Source organism: Staurois parvus, unplaced genomic scaffold (genome assembly GCF_062004578.1).
Source record: "Staurois parvus isolate SC_StPar_1 unplaced genomic scaffold, SC_StPar_1.0 ptg000512l, whole genome shotgun sequence".
Classification (NCBI taxonomy): Eukaryota; Metazoa; Chordata; class Amphibia; order Anura; family Ranidae; genus Staurois; species Staurois parvus.
The window spans coordinates 187658-209030 of NW_028318308.1; the positions used below are offsets into that span (position 1 = coordinate 187658).

The 21373-nt window shown below is 42.9% G+C and overlaps 1 protein-coding gene and 1 long non-coding RNA gene across 2 annotated transcripts in view; one reads left to right on the forward strand and one right to left on the reverse strand.

Annotated features, from left to right (window-relative positions):
* The first annotated feature begins 693 nt into the window (after positions 1–693).
* Positions 694–15967, forward strand: LOC149451866 (uncharacterized). The gene is made up of 2 exons (XR_016314973.1): positions 694–835; positions 15616–15967. It is a non-coding gene; the product is annotated as an uncharacterized LOC149451866 (long non-coding RNA).
* LOC149451867 (uncharacterized) overlaps positions 1274–21373 on the reverse strand; it is a 55898-nt gene continuing 35798 nt past the window's right edge. Inside the window, exons 16-20 of the mRNA XM_089690044.1 lie at positions 16213–16292; positions 15750–15899; positions 15565–15665; positions 15004–15326; positions 1274–1593 (exon numbers count right to left, since the gene is read on the reverse strand). Coding sequence (XP_089546170.1) covers positions 1495–1593; positions 15004–15326; positions 15565–15665; positions 15750–15899; positions 16213–16292 — 753 coding nt within the window. The 3' untranslated portion in view covers positions 1274–1494. The remainder of the gene's footprint in view (positions 1594–15003; positions 15327–15564; positions 15666–15749; positions 15900–16212; positions 16293–21373) is intronic.

Genomic DNA, 21373 nt, shown 5'->3' on the forward strand with positions numbered 1-21373 from the left:
ATGGGAGACAATACACAAGACAGTACAGTAACAATACAATACACGAGGGGTTTGAGGGCCCTGCTCCTTGGAGCTTACAATCTAGGAGGTGCCGGTTGATCTGAGGCAGGGAACTCTGCTACAGTTTGCAGTGTTTCGGGAGGGCAGACTGCTTCTGTATCCCCATTGCTAGACATTAACTTTTACGCACCGGACCTTTGGGTTTTGGGGAGGCAGCTGGAGAAAAATCAGGGCATTTCTGTGAGCTTTAATCTTCATTTTGCAGAGATTGTGCAGAAGCTGCTGTAGGCTGGAGTCTGGGAACGCTCTGGAGAGATTGCTGTGAGGAGTGAGCATGCTCCATGTCTGACTCCTCTCCTCCTCCCAAGGCAGCCATGTTGCTGGCTCCAGGAAAGAAATCTGTGAGCCTTTTGGGTTGTGTGGAGCCTGCTGATCAGCAGTTATAGGAGCGCCCTGTCATCCCATTTGTGAGGGGGAGCTGTACTGGCTGCTTATGAGTGTGTCTGGTGCTTGGCGCCACTCATCTGTTCCTTGTCCCCACTGGAGCTCCCTGCCTAGGCAACCATACTGTCCCATGGCTAGGCTCCATCCCCCTCACTCGCAATCCTTCTTGTCTTCCACAGGTATGGCTTCAAAAGCATCCAGACAGCTTGCTGATGAGGATGGTGACCCAGTCAGCTCTGTTGATTCCCAGGAAGCCGCACTGGGTCTCAAAGACTTGTAGGTACTGGTCGATGTCCTCCACCCCATCCTGGAAGGGTCGGAATAAGCATAGGGAAGTTTCTTGCAGCTACCCTGGTGCCCCCAATCATCTCCTGGACCTCAATATTTTCAGGTGATTCATGTCTACAATTACCTGGGTTATCACCTCTTGGGGGAGTACTGCTGTAGAGTGCCAGATGCCACTGGATCTTTCGCTAGACCTTGGACATACCAGATCCTTCCATAGCTGGCTTGCTGACTTGGTCGCTGGTCCAGTCAATCTCCATCAACTCAGCACTTAGGGTGACCTTTGAGTTGTTGCTGGCACTCTATCCCCTTGATTCCAGCGAATCCTTGAGTGTGCTTCACGTAGGGCTGGAGTAGCAAAGCTCAATCTGACAAGGTCCCATTGATGTTTTAGATGTTCCAAGGAAGCATCCCACTGCTGCCACTGTAATGGGCTCCTGACACCCACACCGGATATCTCCACCAAGAAACTGCTTCGCAAGCTCTGGGACATGAGGCAAGTAACTTTAGCTGTAGCTACCCCAAAGAACTAGACAAAATCAGCTTTTGAAGTAAACAAGAAGAATTGATTTATTAGAGAAACACACTGAATTTTTACAGAAAACCATCAGATAAGAGCTAATCACATTATCACCAACAATGCCCACCTCAGACGGTCTGCCACCCACATAGGCATAAATTATACATAGGAAACCATGTGTTCCAAGTCACAAATCACAGGAGATAAATGATAGGTGATGAAGGTACATTGGTTTAAGTCCCTTCTTACTCAGCATCAGTGACCATGACAATGTCCTCAGCCTCCAGAGGCAGTCGGGAGGAAGTGTCCTCGCTCTCAGGAACTCGAGTCTTTACTGGTTTCAACTGTAGAAACAAAAATGCCAGTCAGTTGAGGAACTAAGAAGAGAGGTCATAGGAGATGAACAGTGAAGGAATATGAGTGTAGAGTCATAGAAAGCCATAGAGATAGCAATACTAGAGGGTTCCACATAGTTTTAGATACAAGAATTATTAGATTATTCAAATTTCCAAAAATAGGACATACTGTAGATCTCGGGAATTGGAGGTTATAGAAATATATGGTCAAAGAGCTTGGATACCTGACCATAACACCTATATGATCTTGTTGGACATCCCATTCCAAAACCATGGCCATTAATATGGAGTTGCCCCACCCCCACCCATTTCCATCTTTGCAGCCATAAAAGCTCCAACTCTTCTAGGAAGGACCCAGAAAAATTTGGAGTGTGTCTGTTTAATTTTGTGATTGTATGGTTGTGTTATTGTTAATCTGGCATAACCACTTTTGCTTTGTTGTAGCTACAGTTATTTCCATATAGAGGTCAGTGGAAAGGCAACAGAAACTTGCAAAGCCTCTCAAAGCCTTTCAGAAGCATTTCAAATGTAACCCATGTAACACCCACCTAGGTAGCTAGGGGGAGCTAGACTCAAATTGTTAGACGGGCTGAGTAGCAGCCCAGGTGCAACAGTCAGTGTGGGGTCAAATTGTGGTCAGAGCCGAGAAGCTCTGCAGACTGCTGTAGCTCTCTGAGACTTTCCCCTGCACTAGAACTTTGGAGAAAGATCTAGAAGCAGTGGGCAGAGGTAAGGAGTGGCTAGTCTGTACTCTTAAGGGATCCTGGCAAATCCTCAACAGGAGGCTTGACAAGAGGCCAGGACAAGCCCTTAAAAGTAACCAAGCCTGCTCGGCAGCAGGAAGAGTTTTGGTGGAAGATGGAGAAGTGAGGCTGGAGAGCAGGAGCCTGGGAGGGAGCCAAGGTGGGAAAGGGCTCACCTCCAGGCAGGAAGCTTGGAAGGAGGAAAGCTCAGGATTTCAGCAGGTATAAGTCATTAACCCCCTCCGTTTGTAGGAGAAGGACTGAGTGAGAAGACCTGCATCCCTTGGGCCAGATAGGTGAAGGAGCACTCTGCTGGGAAACTGGATTAACTGCTACCCGGAGCTGTCTTCTATTAAAGTGACAGATACTGGATCGATTGCCCAGGGATTCACACAAAACAGCTGGACTAGAAGCATCTAGGGTCTGGGTTGGTACAACAGGAGATGCTAACTAGCTCTCCATAAATGAAGGATATGTTCTTCATTTTCTAAAAAATACTTGTACATCATTCAGGAAGATTTTCCTCAGTTGCCTTAACCCTTGGGCTTCCCATACACCCCTTACACATTGAAATACCCTAACGAAACTTTGAAACATAGCTCAAGTACTGCTTACTGTCTACTGGATGCAAGTCTATGTGAAAATGCATGTTGCCTTCTATGCAAGACTATAGAGGGACCCAAATACTTTTGAACTCCTAAGGGGGTAGTGATACACCCATATAAATCCCAACACTCTATTAGACCTCAAGTGATCCAAAGAAAGGTGAACACAATCAATATAAAGTCCATTCATCAAGAGGCCACAAATCTCCTCTCTAACAGCAGCTGGATAGATCTTTATACAATGCATTGCTGGAAAAGTAGGTAAAATCTGAGGGGTCTACCAGATACACCACAAACTGATAAGATGATCCCGACAGTCGTATTTCAGAGTTCATTCAGAAGATAAGTCATTAGATAAATAACTAGTCAGGGTCTATTTTTATGGTATGAGATCACCATACCATGACAATCTGTAAACATCATACAAGACATCAGAGATGGGGGATGAAAAAAAATAATTTTTTGAGTGCTCCGGAGTTCTCAGCCATGCAGGATGAGAGTTTTTTTGGGTAGTCTGGTTGGAGAGCAGAAAAATGATTTGCAGTTCTCTCAGGATTGATAAATCCTCATTTGGGACCTGAATTTATTCTCTCTTGAGAAGAGGAGATTAAAGAGGGATATGATCTCCATGTATAATACATTAGGGGGGATATGAACTCCATGAATAATACATAAGGGGGGGATATGATCTCCATGTATAATACATAAGGGGGGATATGATCTCCATGTATAATACATAAGGGGGATATGATCTCCATGTATAATACATAAGGGGGGATATGATCTCCATGTATAATACATAAGGGGGGATATGATCTCCATGTATAATACATAAGGGGGATATGATCTCCATGTATAATACATAAGGGGGGATATGATCTCCATGTATAATACATAAGGGGGATATGATCTCCATGTATAATACATAAGGGGGATATGATATCCATGTATAATACATAAGGGGGGATATGATCTCCATGTATAATACATAAGGGGGAATATGATCTCCATGTATAATACATAAGAGGGGGGATATGATCTCCATGTATAATACATAAGGGGGATATGATCTCCATGTATAATACATAAGGGGGATATGATCTCCATGTATAATACATAAGGGGGGGATATGATCTCCATGTACAATACATAAGGGGGGGATATGATCTCCATGTATAATACATAAGGGGGGATATGATCTCCGTGTATAATACATAAGGGGGGATATGATCTCCATGTATAATACATAAGGGGGGATATGATCTCCATGTATAATACATAAGGGGGGATATGATCTCCATGTATAATACATAAGGGGGGGATATGATCTCCATGTATAATACATTAGGGGGGATATGAACTCCATGTATAATACATAAGGGGGGATATGATCTCCATGTATAATACATAAGGGGGGATATGATCTCCATGTATAATACATAAGGGGGGGATATGATCTCCATGTATAATACATAAGGGGGGGATATGATCTCTATGTATAATACATAAGGGGGATATGATCTCCATGTATAATACATAAGGGGGGGATATGATCACCATGTATAATACATAAGGGGGGGGATATGATCTCCATGTATAATACATAAGGGGGGGATATGATCTCTATGTATAATACATAAGGGGGGATATGATCTCCATGTATAATACATAAGGGGGGATATGATCTCTATGTATAATACATAAGGGGGGATATGATCTCTATGTATAATACATAAGGGGGATATGATCTCCATGTATAATACATAAGGGGGGATATGATCTCCATGTATAATACATAAGGGGGGATATGATCTCCATGTATAATACATAAGGGGGATATGATCTCCATGTATAATACATTAGGGGGGATATGAACTCCATGTATAATACATAAGGGGGGATATGATCTCCATGTATAATACATTAGGGGGGATATGAACTCCATGTATAATACATAAGGGGGGATATGATCTCCATGTATAATACATAAGGGGGGATATGATCTCCATGTATAATACATAAGGGGGGGATATGATCTCCATGTATAATACATAAGGGGGGGATATGATCTCTATGTATAATACATAAGGGGGATATGATCTCCATGTATAATACATAAGGGGGGGATATGATCACCATGTATAATACATAAGGGGGGGGATATGATCTCCATGTATAATACATAAGGGGGGGATATGATCTCCATGTATAATACATAAGGGGGGGATATGATCTCTATGTATAATACATAAGGGGGATATGATCTCCATGTATAATACATAAGGGGGGGATATGATCACCATGTATAATACATAAGGGGGGGGATATGATCTCCATGTATAATACATAAGGGGGGATATGATCTCTATGTATAATACATAAGGGGGGATATGATCTCTATGTATAATACATAAGGGGGATATGATCTCCATGTATAATACATAAGGGGGGATATGATCTCCATGTATAATACATAAGGGGGATATGATCTCCATGTATAATACATAAGGGGGGGATATGATCTCCATGTATAATACATAAGGGGGATATGATCTCCATGTATAATACATAAGGGGGGGGTATGATCTCCATGTATAATACATAAGGGGAGATATGATCTCCATGTATAATACATAAGGGGGGATATGATCTCCATGTATAATACATAAGGGGGGATATGATCTCCATGTATAATACATAAGGGGGGGATATGATCTCCATGTATAATACATAAGGGGGGGGATATGATCTCCATGTATAATACATAAGGGGGATATGATCTCCATGTATAATACATAAGGGGGATATGATCTCCATGTATAATACATAAGGGGGGATATGATCTCCATGTATAATACATAAGGGGGGATATGATCTCCATGTATAATACATAAGGGGGGATATGATCTCCATGTATAATACATAAGGGGGGATATGATCTCCATGTATAATACATAAAGGGGGATATGATCTCCATGTATAATACATAAGGGGGATATGATCTCCATGTATAATACATAAGGGGGATATGATCTCCATGTATAATACATAAGGGGGGATATGATCACCATGTATAATACATAAGGGGGATATGATCTCCATGTATAATACATAAGGGGGGATATGATCTCCATGTATAATACATAAGGGGGGATATGATCTCCATGTATAATACATAAGGGGGATATGATCTCCATGTATAATACATAAGGGGGGGATATGATCTCCATGTATAATACATAAGGGGGGATATGATCTCCATGTATAATACATAAGGGGGGATATGATCACCATGTATAATACATAAGGGGGATATGATCTCCATGTATAATACAAAAGGGGGGATATGATCACCATGTATAATACATAAGGGGGGATATGATCTCCATGTATAATACATAAGGGGGGGATATGATCTCCATGTATAATACATAAGGGGGGGATATGATCTCCATGTATAATACATAAGGGGGGATATGATCGCCATGTATAATACATAAGGGGGGGATATGATCTCCATGTAAAATACATCAGAGGTTCATATAGTGAACTCGGTGGAGTTATTCACCTCAAGGTCATCACAGAGGACAAGGGGGCGCTCTTTACGTCTGGAGGAAAAGAAATGTAATCTCCAAACACAGAAAGGTTTCTTCACAGTAAGAGCTGTGAGAATGTGGAATAGACTCCCTCCAGAGTTGGTTGTGGCCAGCTCAGTGGATTGCTGTAGGAAAGTCCTGGATTCTTTCTTGGATACACAGAATATAACTGGATATAACATTTATAGGGAAAGTAGATCCCGGGAATATCCGATTGCCTCTCAGGGGATCAGGAAGGAATTTTTTCCCCTGCAGGAGCAAATTGGATCGTGCTTTGCTGGGTTTTTTCCTTCCACTGGATCAACTGTAGGTGTAGGATTATAACTTTTTTTTTTAATGGTTGAACTGGATGGACTTTTGTCTTTTTTCAGCCAGACTAACTATGTAACTATGTAACCTGAAATTCTCGAAAAGACTTTGGATGAGAAACAGTCTCCAACTTTGACCACAGGGTTAAGGAGAGGCCTGAAAAGGAGCAGGAAGGAGTCAACCGACATCTGTGGAGTGCAGTGGAGCAGGATAGCTGTGTGAACAGTGGAGTCTGGCATGTGACTGAGACACAGTTGCTGAGCTTTGGAGACCACCTTTTCGGGATCCCTGAGGCAGGCAGAAACTTTAAGAAAGGGATAACAGGCGCATGGTGTGACAGTCCATGTATGTTTGATGAGTTCCAAATGGGCAGGGGTGAAGGTAGTCCAGTAGGCACTAAGGGCAAGCTGCATAGGAGCGACGCATAACTCTGCAGAAGGGAAACAAAGAAACACAGAGCCTCTAAGTATGTACTGTGAAGGTATTTAATAGAAAGATAAGTAGTAACTCACATCTTAGAATATAAAAACCGGCTCATGGGTAAGAACAGACTCATGGGTAAAAAAAGCCTGCCTGATGAAAGAGCGCGCCTGGACTCATCTCGTCCTGCACATGCTCAGAAACATGTTGCATTTTGATGACATCAGACACCACATGTGCTGATCCCGGACATCTTGGAGACTCTGCCAGGCTCCACCATCCATGCTACATATGTACAGCACCATCTGCTGGCAGACACCTTGGAGATTCCACCAGGCTTACCATCCATGTTGCACATGCACAGCACCACCTGCTGGCGGACTCATTCGATCTCCTCTCTGGATCAGACATACAACTACATCTGGCTACAGAGGTCTCACCCTCCTACCCATGAGCCGGTTTTTAAATTCTAAGATGTGAGTTACTACTTATCTTTCTATTAAATACCTTCACAGTACACACTTAGAGGCGCTGGGTTTCTTTGTTTTCCTTTTGGAAACGTTAAGAACCCTGTTTGGCTTCCAGTTCTGGCACTGCATGTGATGGTAAGCTAGAAGAGCTCCCGCTCAGCCAACATACATCTGCCTCCAGACCCTGCACAGAAGCCTCCTCTACAGGCAATCCAGTAGCTGACAGGTTAGGGAATCTTCATGAATCGATTTGTGGAGCGATCTCAATCCCACTCTGTCCCTCAGCCACAACAGCCCTATGTACAGAGGAGCACATGGACACAGGTATGGCGGTCGGTGCTGTAGCTGTATAGTGTGATAGCACTCTTCCTCCCTCTCCAGCTTATCCCCCTGCTGATTTGGAGCTCTCTCATGCCCAGGGGCGGACTGACAACTCATGGGGCCCCCTACTGACCCTGGGCCCTCGGGCAGTGTCCGAGTGCTCGAATGGTCAGTCCGCCCCTGGTCATGCCCTCATAGCTGAGGCAATAGCTATCCTCCTCACTCCCACTATCATTGAGGCAGTGGACAAAGCAGTGTCCTTGGGGATAACACAGCTACATAAAGAATTGGGAGACAAAGCTCAGAGGCTGGCTGAATCTGGGCAGAAGGTATCTTCATTGGAGGATGAGATGCATCATACCACTAAAATGTTGAAGCTACATGATCAGTGCCAGAATTCCATCCAGGACTAATTGAATGACCAGGAAAGCCTCGTTGCAACAACTTGCATATTGTGGGATTGCCTGAATCCTATACAGTAACTCCAGTTCCCTTACTGCTCTGTTCTCAGTAGCTATTCTGGAGGAACTAGGAATAGACGGGAGATATATGGTGGAGCAAGCACACAGGCTTGGTTGGATGGATGATACTAAAAAGTCTCCACGCCCGTTCATCGTCCGATATTTGAATTGTGCCAATAGGCAGGCGATATTGCATCGTTATCGCCGCCAATCTGCTCTGCATGTTGACGGCCGCAAGTTGTTATTATTCACTGATTATTCACAAGAAGGGTCCCGAAAGTGAAAGGCTTTCCCCCCAATCTGCTCTGCACTGTTTCACAACCATTTCAAGTTCATGTTTGCATATCCTACGGTACTTCATCTAACCACTCCAGATGGGGAATGCCATACTTTCCATTCACTGGTGGAAGCTGATCAGTTTCTCCACTCAAATTCCAATACCTGCTGATAACTCTGCAGCCCGTAAGGCCTTTCTCTCCCGCAAAGTGCATCTTAGCCCAGGAACAGAAGCTCCTAAGGATCCGCTATAGAATGCACTCTATTCCGGAAGCTTCTACTACTGCATTACCCTGAGCTTATGTCAGAACTTGACATTTCTCTGTTCCTTATGAGCCATGGCTGTGGCATTGAAGTATTCACTGTGGACCATTTATTACTTTGATTCTAAGTTGTCTTTTTATCTCTGCCATGTAACACCGAGCTCCTTCCTGCTTCTGGGTTGGCCTTGGCAGAGCACATCATGTCTGTTTCCGTTATGTTATATGGCAGGCTGATAATTTCAGGGTGCCAGGAAGGAACAGCAATTGGGTCTCTTACAATCTAGGGAGCTAACCTTCCCAGGGCTTCTGTTGCCATACATTTTCTATGCTGCTTTGAACTCAGGCTTGTTGGGTGCTTGTGACACTTTTTGGCATCTATGCAGAAAAAAGTGAAGTTCTTGCTGCTTCCAATTATGTACATGTTACTTAGTTTGAGTTTATGGTTCTCTATTAAGTTTGCCATCCCCTTCACCCTAACTCTTGTCTACACTAATTGCTTAGGGGACTATGATATATGGACTGGTATCTATCATGTACTATTTTGTATGGGAGGAGAGCTCCTATTTCTTATCATTTCTCGCTGGTGTAAGCCCATATTTTTCCCTTCTAGTATAACATAAAAATTGTTTCTTGGAACATCAAAAGGTTGTGTTCCCCGTGAAATGCATGATGGTTCTCCTTCACTTAAAATGACTTGGGTCAGATATTGCTCTGCTACAAGAAACGCATTAGGCAGAGGCAGACTTTCACCGTATGCATAAATTATGGCTGGGTGAGGTTTTTGGTTCCCCTGCCGTAGGTTGCAAAGTGGGAGTGGCTATCTTACTCCATAGAGTTAAACAAAGATGACATGGGTCGTAGATTCTCACTATGCTTGCACTTTGCGTCCTGTACTATTCAGTCAGCCAACATATACACTCGGAACACTCCGGGCACTACTTATTTTGCAGACACCCCTGCCTGGATTGTACAGAAACCCCCATACATCTCACATAGATGGGGGGACTTTCATTTAGTGATTCAATCAACTGAAGACCGAAAGTCAAACCTACAACCCACTCTTAGGTCCTCTCCCCTAAACCTCTCTCTCTTATGAATGAGGCTCTAAATATGGTAGATGTATGGCGTTTGTCTCTACAGGGAATACCCTTTTTTTCTCCATGCCATGACCCTTATGCTAGACTTGATTACCTTCTCTGCACAGCTTCCCTTCCCCCTTGTGCTTGAGATACCACTATCCATGATTTGGTCTTTTCAGAGCATAGCCCCACTTCCTTAACGTTGCTTGACTTGACCCCTCAGACCACACAAAATTATGGCAATTCCCAGCGTACCTTAGTAGGAAGGAAGATTTACTCCATGATTTACGATCAGCCTGGTGGGATTATGAATCTGGCAATAAAGAACATGTCCAATTGTCCTGGGAGGTGGGTAAAGCTTATCTTCGCGGTAAAGTCATAGCCTACGTCTCTACACTTAAAAAGTATTCTATAGTTAAATGTCGGAAAGCCAGAGACATGCTACGAGTTTCTCATGTACAACTCTCTTCCCCCCCCCCTAAGACAGCTCATAAGACAGCCTAGCATGAGGCCAAACATGCATTCGACCACTGGGCAGAATGACAGGAACAATTTCAATGATCGTATTTTGACCTTCAACTCCAAAAATTCGGAACTAAAATGGAGAAAATTCTAGCGCGCTTATGTAAAGGCCCCCACTCACCGACCCACATTTCAGCCTTGAGGGATGCTCAAGAGACAAAATTCACTCCACAAAATTTTAAATATTTTAGAATCCTATTATGAGAAATTTTACTCTGTTGATGCAATAGATCAGGCTGCTGCGGAATCCTTTTTAGCTCCGCTCCAATTCCCTGCCATGTTTCAGGATTATTTATCAAAATTAAATGCCCCTATCAGTTCAGAATAATTAGGGCTACTAAACAATCAGCTAATGGCAAAGCCCCTGGCCCTGACAGCTACTCAATGGAGTTTTACAAGGTGACCTGTGATATCATCCTTACAAATCTGCATTACAAAGAGAAATTACATTCACTGACCATTTTATTAGGTCCTCCTGTTCAGTTGCTTGGTAACACAAATTGCTAATAAGCCAATCACATGGCAAACGCCGTGCTGAAGTTCAAACCGAGCATCAGAATGGGGAAGAATGGGGATTTAATTGACTTTGAACATGGCATGGTTGTTGGTGCCAGACAGGCTGGTCTGAGTATTATAAAAACTGCTGATCTACTGGAATTTTCAGGCACAACCATCTCTAGGGTTTACAGAGAATGGTCCAAAAAAGAGAAAATATCCAGTGAGTGGCAGTTGTGTGGAGGAAAATGTCTTGTTGATTCTAGAGGTCAGAGGAGAATGGGCAGACTGGTTCAGTTGTGACATTCAGATGGTAGGGTCAGAATTTAGCGTAAATTACATGAAAGCATGGATCCATCCTGCCTTGTATCAATGGCTTAGGCTGGTGGTGGTGTAATGGAATGGGGTAGCTTTTCTTGGCACTAGCAAGGTGTCCCTAATAAAGTGGCCCATGAGTGTAGATGCAGAGCTACAAAATTATGCCAATGCCAAACACTTCTTACAGAGATGGCGATCTTTAACCACTTGCCGACCGCGCATAGCCGAATGACGGCTGCACCGCGGCCGGCTAGTTCTGGGTGGACGTCATATGACGTCCTCCCAGAACGCGCTCTCCTGCGCGCCTCAGGGGGCGCGCACCCGGCGATCTCCGTGATCGCTGTGTCCTACGGACACAGCTGATCACGAGATGTGGTGAAAGGCCGATCCCACCGGCCTTTTACCACGTGATCAGCGGTGTCCAATGACACGCTGATCACAGGAAAATGCAAGTGCCGGTTCTCGGCTGCACTTTCCTCACGCTGTCAGATCGTGAGGAAAGTACTGCCGAGAACCGGCAGTTGTCAGAGCGGGGATCGGCACCGATCATCAGGGCACTGATGATCAGTGCCCTGATGATCGGTGCCCAGCAGTGACCCCCGCAAGTTCCTCCCAGCAGTGCGCCCACTAGCCCCGCCCACCCATGCCCAGCAGTGCCCCCACCTGTGCCCAGCAGTGCCCCCACCTGTGCCACTCTGCAGTGCCACCTACCTGTGCCCAGAAGTGCCACCTACATGTGCCAGCAGTGCCACCCACCTGTGCCCACCCACCTGTGCCCACCAGTGCCACCCACCTGTGCCCACCAGTGCCACCTACCTGTGCCCACCCACCAGTGGTGCCCACCAGTGCCGCCCACCAGTGCAGCCCAGCAGTGCTGCCAGTCAGTGCCACCAGTCAGTGCCCAGGGGTTGTGCCAGTCAGTGCCGCCAGTCAGTGCCCAGAAGTGATGCCAGTCAGTGCCCTCTATCAGTACCCATAATCAGTGTCACCTATCAGTGCCGCCTATCAGTGCTGCATATCAGTGCCGCCTATCCGTGACCCCTAATTAGTGCTGTCTATCAGTGCCGCCTATCCGTGCCACCTCATTAGTACTGCCTATCAGTGCCCTTTAGTGCTGCCTATCAGTGCCCATCAGTGCCGCCTATCAGTGCCCATCAGTGCCGCCTCATCAACGCAAATCAGTGAAGAAGAAAAAATACCTGTTTGAAAAATTTTATAAAAGAAACAAATAAACTTTTTTTTTTTTTTCAAATTTTTTGCACTTTTTTTAATTTATAGCGCAAAAAGTAAAGTGCCCAGTGGCGATTAAATACCACCAAAAGAAAGCTCTATTTGTGAGAAAAAAATGATCAAAATTTCATATGGGTACAATGTTGCATGACGGCGCAATTGTCAATCAAAGTGCGGCAGCGCTGAAAGCTGAAAATTGGCCTGGTAAGGAAGGGGGTATAAGTGCCTGGTAGGCAAGTGGTTAATTGAAAACACCTTGTCACCGTCTGAACTAACAATGCTGATGTTCTCCTTCCGTTATACAGAATGGTACCTTAAGGCCAATCTCTCCAACTGTCTTAGTAAACTGAAAGTTCATTGAACCTCTTTTTACAGAAATTATTATTATTATTACATCGAGTTTATATAGCGCCAAAGGGTTTGCTCAGCGCTGTACAATAGGGGGGACAATACATGGCACAGTACAACAATAACAAACAACGTACGAGGGGTAAGAGGGCCCTACTCTTTCGAGCTTACAATCTAGGAGGGAGGGGGTAAATGTACAGTAGGAAGTGGCTGAGGGGAATGAGGGGTGGGAGGAAAGAGGGAGAATGGCCGTTAGGTGAGGGTGGTGTAGGCTTCCCTGAAGAGATGGGTTTTGACGGAGCGCCTGAATGTGAAGAGGGAAGGCGACAGTCTGATGGATTGGGGCAGTGAGTATCAGAGGATGGGGGAGGACCTGAAGAAGTCCTGCAGTCGTGCATGGGAGGAGGAGACCAGGGAGCAGGATAGAAGGAGGTCCAGTGAGGAGCGAAGGGTACGGGTAGGGCGGTACTTGGGGATCAGGTTGGTGAGGTAGTCAGGGGCAGTGTTGTGAACGGCTTTGTAGGTCAGGGTTAGAAGTTTAAATTTGATGCGTTGGGCAATCGGGAGCCAGTGGAGGGAGAGGCAGAGGGGGGTGGCAGAGGTGGAGCGGGTGGTGAGGTGGATGAGTCTAGCCGCTGAGTTCAGGATGGTCTGGAGCGGGGAGAGCCTGCACTGGGGTAGGCCGGTGAGAAGAGAATTACAGTAGTCAAGGCGTGAGATGATGAGGGAGTGTACTAGACGTTTGGTGGTGTCAAGGGTGAGGAAGGTACGTATCTTGGCAATGTTACAAGTATCAGGTCAAGTTATTTGGTTTCTGGTTTAGTTATCTGTTATATCAGGGAAATATCACTCCTGCTTGAGTTTGGTTATTTGCCTCTAGTGAGTAATGGCAAACAATGGAAATATTACAATGGTAAGCCTCTATTTATATTGTTTCTTATCCCGCTATTGCAATTTATGTGCTTAAGGTTTAGCCACCTTACATATCTATCTGACCAGTGACCGGGATACATGTCCAAGCCTCTAGCTAAGATTGGGATCTTCTTCTAATAGTTCTGATAGACTAGTCACATGCCTGTTAAAGATTAGTCAATATGTACAGGGTCCTATATTGCACCTCATAAACTGGGTGTAATCTTTCTGTATGTTAGACTTGTTGAGATGTATACCGGTCACGGTCATTACTGATACTGATACATTGTTGATAAGCATTTTTTGTTGTATCCCTTTTAACTTTCATCAAATATTTAATAAACATATTAAAAAAAGAATCCTGTTTAGGGATTACAGGTGGTGAGCTGAGACTTTGTTGTATACCAAAAACTGATGGACTCTTGTTTATTTTTTCCCATGGTGAGGATAAGTTACCTTCGGTTTGCCTGTTTTTTTGAAAATAAAAGGACTGTTGTGCTTTTACCAAAATGGCTGGCTGGTGATCTCGGGCTCCCTCAATTATAATGTACACAGCACATACAACTCAATTTCTTCCCCAACCACTCCTGATGGTCTAGGACAGTGGTCTCCAAACTGCGGTCTGGGGGCTGGATGTGGCCCTTTTCTTGCCTTTATTTGTCCCTTGGGGCACTATTGCACCAATTGACACCAATGATGGCCACCATTACCACTACTGACACCAACAATGGAGCACTGTTCCTCCCATTAAAACCAATGATGGGGCACTGATGCCGGGGCATTTTCTTCTCCCATTGGCCAAAGCCTGGCCCCCTTAAAGGACAGTAAACTGGCCCTCTGCTTAGAAAGTTTGGAAACCCCTGGTCTGGGATCTAGGACTAAAGCATACAGGGAGCTCAAGCACATACCAACGAGAGAACAAAAACAGCCAGTGTCCCCAAAAAGTGATGGAGAGGAAGTTCGTGAGTTCGGACCATTATGGGCATACTTTGAGTTCTTCACTAAAAAACAGACCTCTTGATATCCTCACCTTTTTAATCTTGTTTTGAAGATAATTGTCCTCAGTGACAGCTCTGAACTCCACAGATTTACTTTCCTGTGTCAGAAGAGGGGTTGGGTGCACTTCTTGAAGAGAAGATGGGAATTTATCTATCTTATGGTGGCTCATCTGCTGAAAGGGGTGAGCTACAGGGCGGAGGTTGACCAGGCGATGCTGCTGGGAAAGGTCATTCATACTTCTTGGGGTTGGTGCACAAGGTGTCGATGCTTTGGTCTCCAGATCTTGACCAAGTTGCTTGGGTGCATGGTGGCTTTGTGGCAAGTTAGAAAGGCAATGAAAACTTCCAGAGAGACCTGTGGGTGGAAGTCAGGGCCGGTGAGAAGAGAGACTGAAAAAAATAACCAATGTAAAAAAAAGGGAAAGGACAGAGTTGATTAAATAAAGGAGAGGAATAAAATAAAGAGAAGATGATTGTGGACAATCCATAGTTGTGGCAGTTTGTAGCCCAACTAACTAGGAAAGTAAGGAGAAGGAAAAACAAAGGTGAAAGGAAAAGAAAAAGGATGTGGCTTAAGTTTGCTCTAAGGAGACCTTTATGTAGCGTACGATTCCTCATCTCCTCTCCTCTTATTCCACCAACAGTGATTCTTCCCACTCTGCTCAACTGACCTTCTCTGGCTCCATCTTTCTTGCTGAAAGAAAAAAGGCTCACAAGTATGTGGTGGGAGGTGAAGTTGGCTATGATCCCCACGTTCCAGAAGCAGCAAGGCACTTACTCATTATCAGCATTCTCAAAAGACTTATTTCCTACCAAGCGCAGATTTCTCTGGGCATGTGTCAAATCTTCAAGAGAGATGAGGGGTTTGGGTATTGGTCCAGTCTTAAAAGTCTGCTGATTCTGTCTTCTCCGGGGCAGAGAGTTGGACCTATAGGAGAAAAATCAGAGCCATGTGATCTGTGACTACCAAGCAGATTAAAGAGTATTAAAAATGAACCACTTTGTCTTTTTCTGATTCACTGAGTACTGTACATAGATGCCCCCTGGGAGACGCTCACCACCAGGCATATTAAGCTGGCAGGAGGCTACAGAACAAACCTCAAAAAAGCTGAATGAACTTTAACTGCCACCCCATCGTGCAACATAGGATGAATGGTCAGTCTTAAATGATCGAAAAAAAAAATAACAGAAGACAGATCATGAACTATTGCTGGTGGGACACAAGTTAAATTTCTTCTTACCGAAAATCAACAACAGTGTCGATGTCCATAGCCTTTGGAGGCAGCCAGGAGGAATTGTTCACTTCCTCAGGAATTTGTATCTGTAGTGATTTACAACAAGGAATACATTGCCAGTCAGATGATGCACTAAGAAGAAGATAGGTCATAAGAGATAGACAAAGTGGAGGAATGTGAAGGTGTAGAGATGATAGTAATAGGAGTGTTCTCAGATGCAAGCATGAGATTTTTTAAAATATTCAAAAAGAAGGCTTTATTGGAGATAGATCTCTGGAATTCATTGGAGGTGACAGTGATGGAGATGCATTACATGGCCAAATCTTTTGGACACCTGACTAGAGATGAGCGAATCGAACTTGGCGAAGTGGAATTCGTTTCGAATATTAGGAAAAATTAGATTCGCACCGAATCCGAATTTTAGCAAACTTCGGATGCACGAATCGAATTTTCCCCGATCAGCCGGCAAAAAGTGTCCCTGCAGAGAGCTCCGCTATTTCTGACAGTTCTCTGACAGTTCCTTCACATTTACAGCGGTTGAAACATTGTATCTATTTGTTTCCATTTAGGATACAGATGTTTTTATTCGGAAACAAATAGATACAATGTTTCAACCGCTGTAAATGTGAAGGAACTGTCAGAGAACTGTCAGAAATAGCGGAGCTCTCTGCAGGGACACTTTTTGCTGTACTGGAATTCTTCTTCATTTCATTCTTCTTCTTCTTTTCATTCTTCTTCTTCTTCTTCTTCTTCTTCTTCTTCTTCTTCTTCTTCTTCTTCTTCTTCTTTTCATTCTTCTTCTTCTTTTCATTCTTCTTCTTCTTCTTTTCATTCTTCTTCTTTTCATTCTTCTTCTTCTTTTCATTCTTCTTTTCATTCTTCTTCTTCTTTTCATTCTTCTTCTTTTCATTCTTCTTTTCATCTTCTTCTTCTTCTTCTTTTCATTCTTCTTTTCATTCTTCTCATTCTTCTTTTCATTCTCCTTTTCATTCTTCTTCTCATTCTTCTTTTCATTCTTCTTCTTCTTCTTTTCATTCTTCTTCTTCTTCTTTTCATTCTTCTTCTTCTTTTCATTCTTCTTTTCATTCTTCTTCTTCTTTTCATTCTTCTTCTTCTTCTTCTTCTTTTCATTCTTCTTTTCATTCTTCTTCTTCTTTTCATTCTTCTTCTTCTTCTTCTTTTCATTCTTCTTTTCATTCTTCTCATTCTTCTTTTCATTCTTCTTCTCATTCTTCTTTTCATTCTTCTTCTTCTTCTTTTCATTCTTCTTCTTCTTCTTTTCATTCTTCTTTTCATTCTTCTTCTTCTTTTCATTCTTCTTTTCATTCTTCTTCTTCTTCTTTTCATTCTTATTCTTCTTCTTCTTTTCATTCTTATTCTTCTTCTTCTTTTCATTCTTCTTTTCATTCTTCTTCTTTTCATTCTTCTTCTTTTTTTCATTCTTCTTCTTCTTTTCATTCTTCTTCTTCTTTTCATTCTTCTTTTCATTCTTCTTCTTCTTCTTTTCATTCTTCTTTTCCTTCTTCTTTTCATTCTTCTTTTCATTCTTCTTCTTCTTCTTTTCATTCTTCTTCTTCTTCTTTTCATTCTTCTTTTCATTCTTCTTCTTCTTCTTTTCATTCTTCTTTTCATTCTTCTTCTTCTTCTTTTCATTCTTCTTCTTCTTTTCATTCTTCTTTTCATTCTTCTTCTTTTCATTCTTCTTCTTCTTCTTTTCATTCTTCTTTTCATCCTTCTTCTTCTTCTTTTCATTCTTCTTTTCATTCTTCTTCTTCTTTTCATTCTTCTTCTTCTTTTCATTTTTCTTCTTCTTCTTCTTTTCATTCTTCTTCTTCTTCTTCTTTTCATTCTTCTTCTTTTCATTCTTCTTCTTCTTCTTTTCATTCTTCTTTTCATTCTTCTTCTTCTTCTTTTCATTCTTCTTTTCATTCTTCTTCTTCTTTTCATTCTTCTTCTTCTTCTTTTCATTCTTCTTTTCATTCTTCTCTTTCTTCTTTTCATTCTTCTCATTCTTCTTTTCATTCTTCTCATTCTTCTTTTCATTCTTCTTCTCATTCTTCTTCTCATTCTTCTTCTTCTTCTTCTTTTCATTCTTCTTCTTCTTCTTTTCATCTTCTTTTCATTCTTCTTTTCATTCTTCTTTTCATTCTTCTTCTTCTTCTTCTTCTTCTTCTTTTCATTCTTCTTCTTCTTCTTTTCATTCTTCTTCTTCTTCTTTTCATTCTTCTTCTTCTTCTTCTTCGTCGTGCCCCGTGACTGCCCAAATGAGTGAAGTGTGCGGTGATTCTAAGATGGACGGCACTCATCTGCATGTCATACTGACTGACAGTATTATTTCTCTTCCCCAGCAGACTCCAAGGGCATTTAAATTAAAGGTACAGTGTTCTGCACTAATATAAAGGCTCTCTGAAGCCTAGAAACCCTTTTAATAAGTTAAATTTGCAGTGAATAAATTCGCATCAAATCGAATTTCTCCCGCAAATTCGGCGAATCAGCCGAATCGAATTTTTGAATAATTCGCTCATCTCTACACCTGACCATAACACTTATATGATCTTTTTGGGCATCCCATTCCCATACCACGGGCATTCATTTGGATTTGTCTGCCACCTTTGTAAGCATAATTCCAAAGCTCCAACTCCTCTGGGAAGACTTTCCACATGACTTTGGAGTGTGTCTATGGAGGTTTGTGATGACATGACACTTTATATTGTGTTATTGTTGATGTGGCACAAGCAGCCCTGCTTTGTCTGGATTATGTTTATTGCCATATACAGATGTAGCACCCTCTAGTGGCGCAAGAGAATTAGTTGAATTTAATGGCTCACTCAGTAGTTGGAGTGAGCATGTCTCAGTGGGGTCAAGTCCAGGTCAGTCCAGGTTAGGCTCGATGACTCAGCAGGTTGTGCCTCTATTGCTTCCACCTGGTTCTGGAGGTCCATGGAACCTTCCAGAAGCTAGTGGGCAGAGCAGTGAGACCTGAATCTGCATATTCATAGGAGTCTGACCAATCCCAGGCTTGAGGTTTTGGTAGTGTGGTAGCCATCTCAACAGGGGTGTAGAGTCGAGTGGAAGATGGATTACTGAAGGTGCTGCTGTGTTGCCTGGGAAGGAAAACCAGAAAAGGGGGCCAGCCTTCAGGCTGCCAACTGGAAAACAAGAAGCTTACTGAGGGAGCTCTACTGCCTTACAGTACAGGCTCAGTGAGAGGTCTGAACGCAGTCTACCCATAGCTACAGGACACAAGGACAGTATGAGTACCTCTACATCCATGGGGCCAATAGGAGACAGGGTTTCTGGGTGCAATACTTAACCAGTTGTCCCTGAGATAGTGCTGCATGCCTGTCTTGGAATCTCTTGCTCCAGGGTACTCTTCAAGAGACTGCCAGGTGGATGGGCATTTCCTAAGTTGGGATCTGAAGAGAGTTCCCTTAGAGGAGATCAAGTGCTCCTCACACAGACTGTGCTATTGATTAGTTAAGTAACTGTGCCACTCTGGCTGGAGTAGAAAGATCAGGATCTACCTTCGTTGTACAGAATTAGGAAGTTTTTGTCCCTAAACCCTATCCAAGTTGTTTATCCCCTAAATGAAACAGCAAAACAAGTTCATGGACTGGTCTCTGAGTGGAAGTCTGAAAATGTGTGTTGACTGGCTGTACAGGGAAAAGGGATCCCAGTATTCAGTGGCTCCTTCGGGTGGTGAGCGCTACACAGGTCATTAGGAAACCAAAAACAGCTTCTCAAGCATCTTAGAAGCATTTCAATTGCATCCAACATTTCCCTTAAAGAACCTGGAAAAAAGTTTAATTTGACTTGCTTCTGAGCCTGATGCCCATTTACAAAGACACAATTATAGAATACTTTTTTTTGTTTTAAATTAAGGTCTTCTTCAAAAGAAAAAACTGAAAACACGCTATTAGACTCCAACCAATTCAGAGGAAGGCAGAGAAATTTATAAACAAAGTTCAACATGCCATAAAACCCTCCTTCCTCCCTGACCTCTAAAAGCAGCTGGATACACCTTTATTCCAGGTATGGAAATGTAAGTATATTAAAAGGTGACATCCAGATTAGTCTGATATACTATTTTTATAAGCAGATCCTTAAACTAGGTGTCGGGGGGAGGGATCAGAGGAAGCGATCACTGTTCAACAGGTAAAAGGTTTTGGGCATAAAATTAGCTAATGTTACATAATTTTGGGGTGCTGAAAACGAAAATGACCCTAAAAAATGTTGATTGGCTCTAGTTTCCATGATATATTCACCCATCTAATGACGTAAGCCATTCAAAATGATGATGCAACTTCAGCTGCATATTGCGCAATTGATACTGGTGACCAATAGAAAATGTCATGTATACTGAGATGATGCAATATTAGCCTTTAATTGCATCACTTCACTGCATAAAAGCTGCAGTATCTGTAGCTGATTGGAGTTCGTCTTTACATTTCGTTTTCTGCTTATATAGGCTACTCAGTAATGCCTCGAACTTGTGTGAATAAAGCAGATAATTTCTGCAATATCTGCGGTGAAATAACTTTTATCTCACAAAAAAGGAGGATAACAGGAATGATTAAGAAAGCCTACAACTTGTATTTTGGCTGCAAGATAGGAGACCAGGACAAGAGCTGGGCACCACATATATGCTGCAATTCTTGTGGGACGGCACTGGAGCAATGGTTGAATGGAAAAAAGGCATCTATGCCTCTCGCTGTGCCAATGATTTGGAGAGAGCCAACAGATCATGTTAGTAATTGTTACTTTTGTATGGTGCCTCCAATTGTAAAAGGGCTAAATAAGAAGAAAAAGTTATCTGTGCACTATCCAAATATTCCATCGGCAATACGTCCAGTTCCTCATGGAGAGGGGCTACCAATTCCTAAAGCACCAGAATCCTTCGTGGTTGAGTCAAGTGAGGAAGAACCTGAAGCGTGTAGTCACGTGCAGTTGTAAGAGATAGCCCTTTCCTCGAATACAAGAGAAAAGCCAAGAGAAGCAAAACCGACACAAACTGAAGACAAAACTAGTGAGAATCCTAAGTATTAAAATGATTCAACTTAGCTTATGGCTATCATTTTTCTTGGTAATCCTATGCAATATATTCTGCCATTTAGGCTTTGTTATGTAGTCATATCACTTGCTTTATATTTGTGGAAAGACATCTATC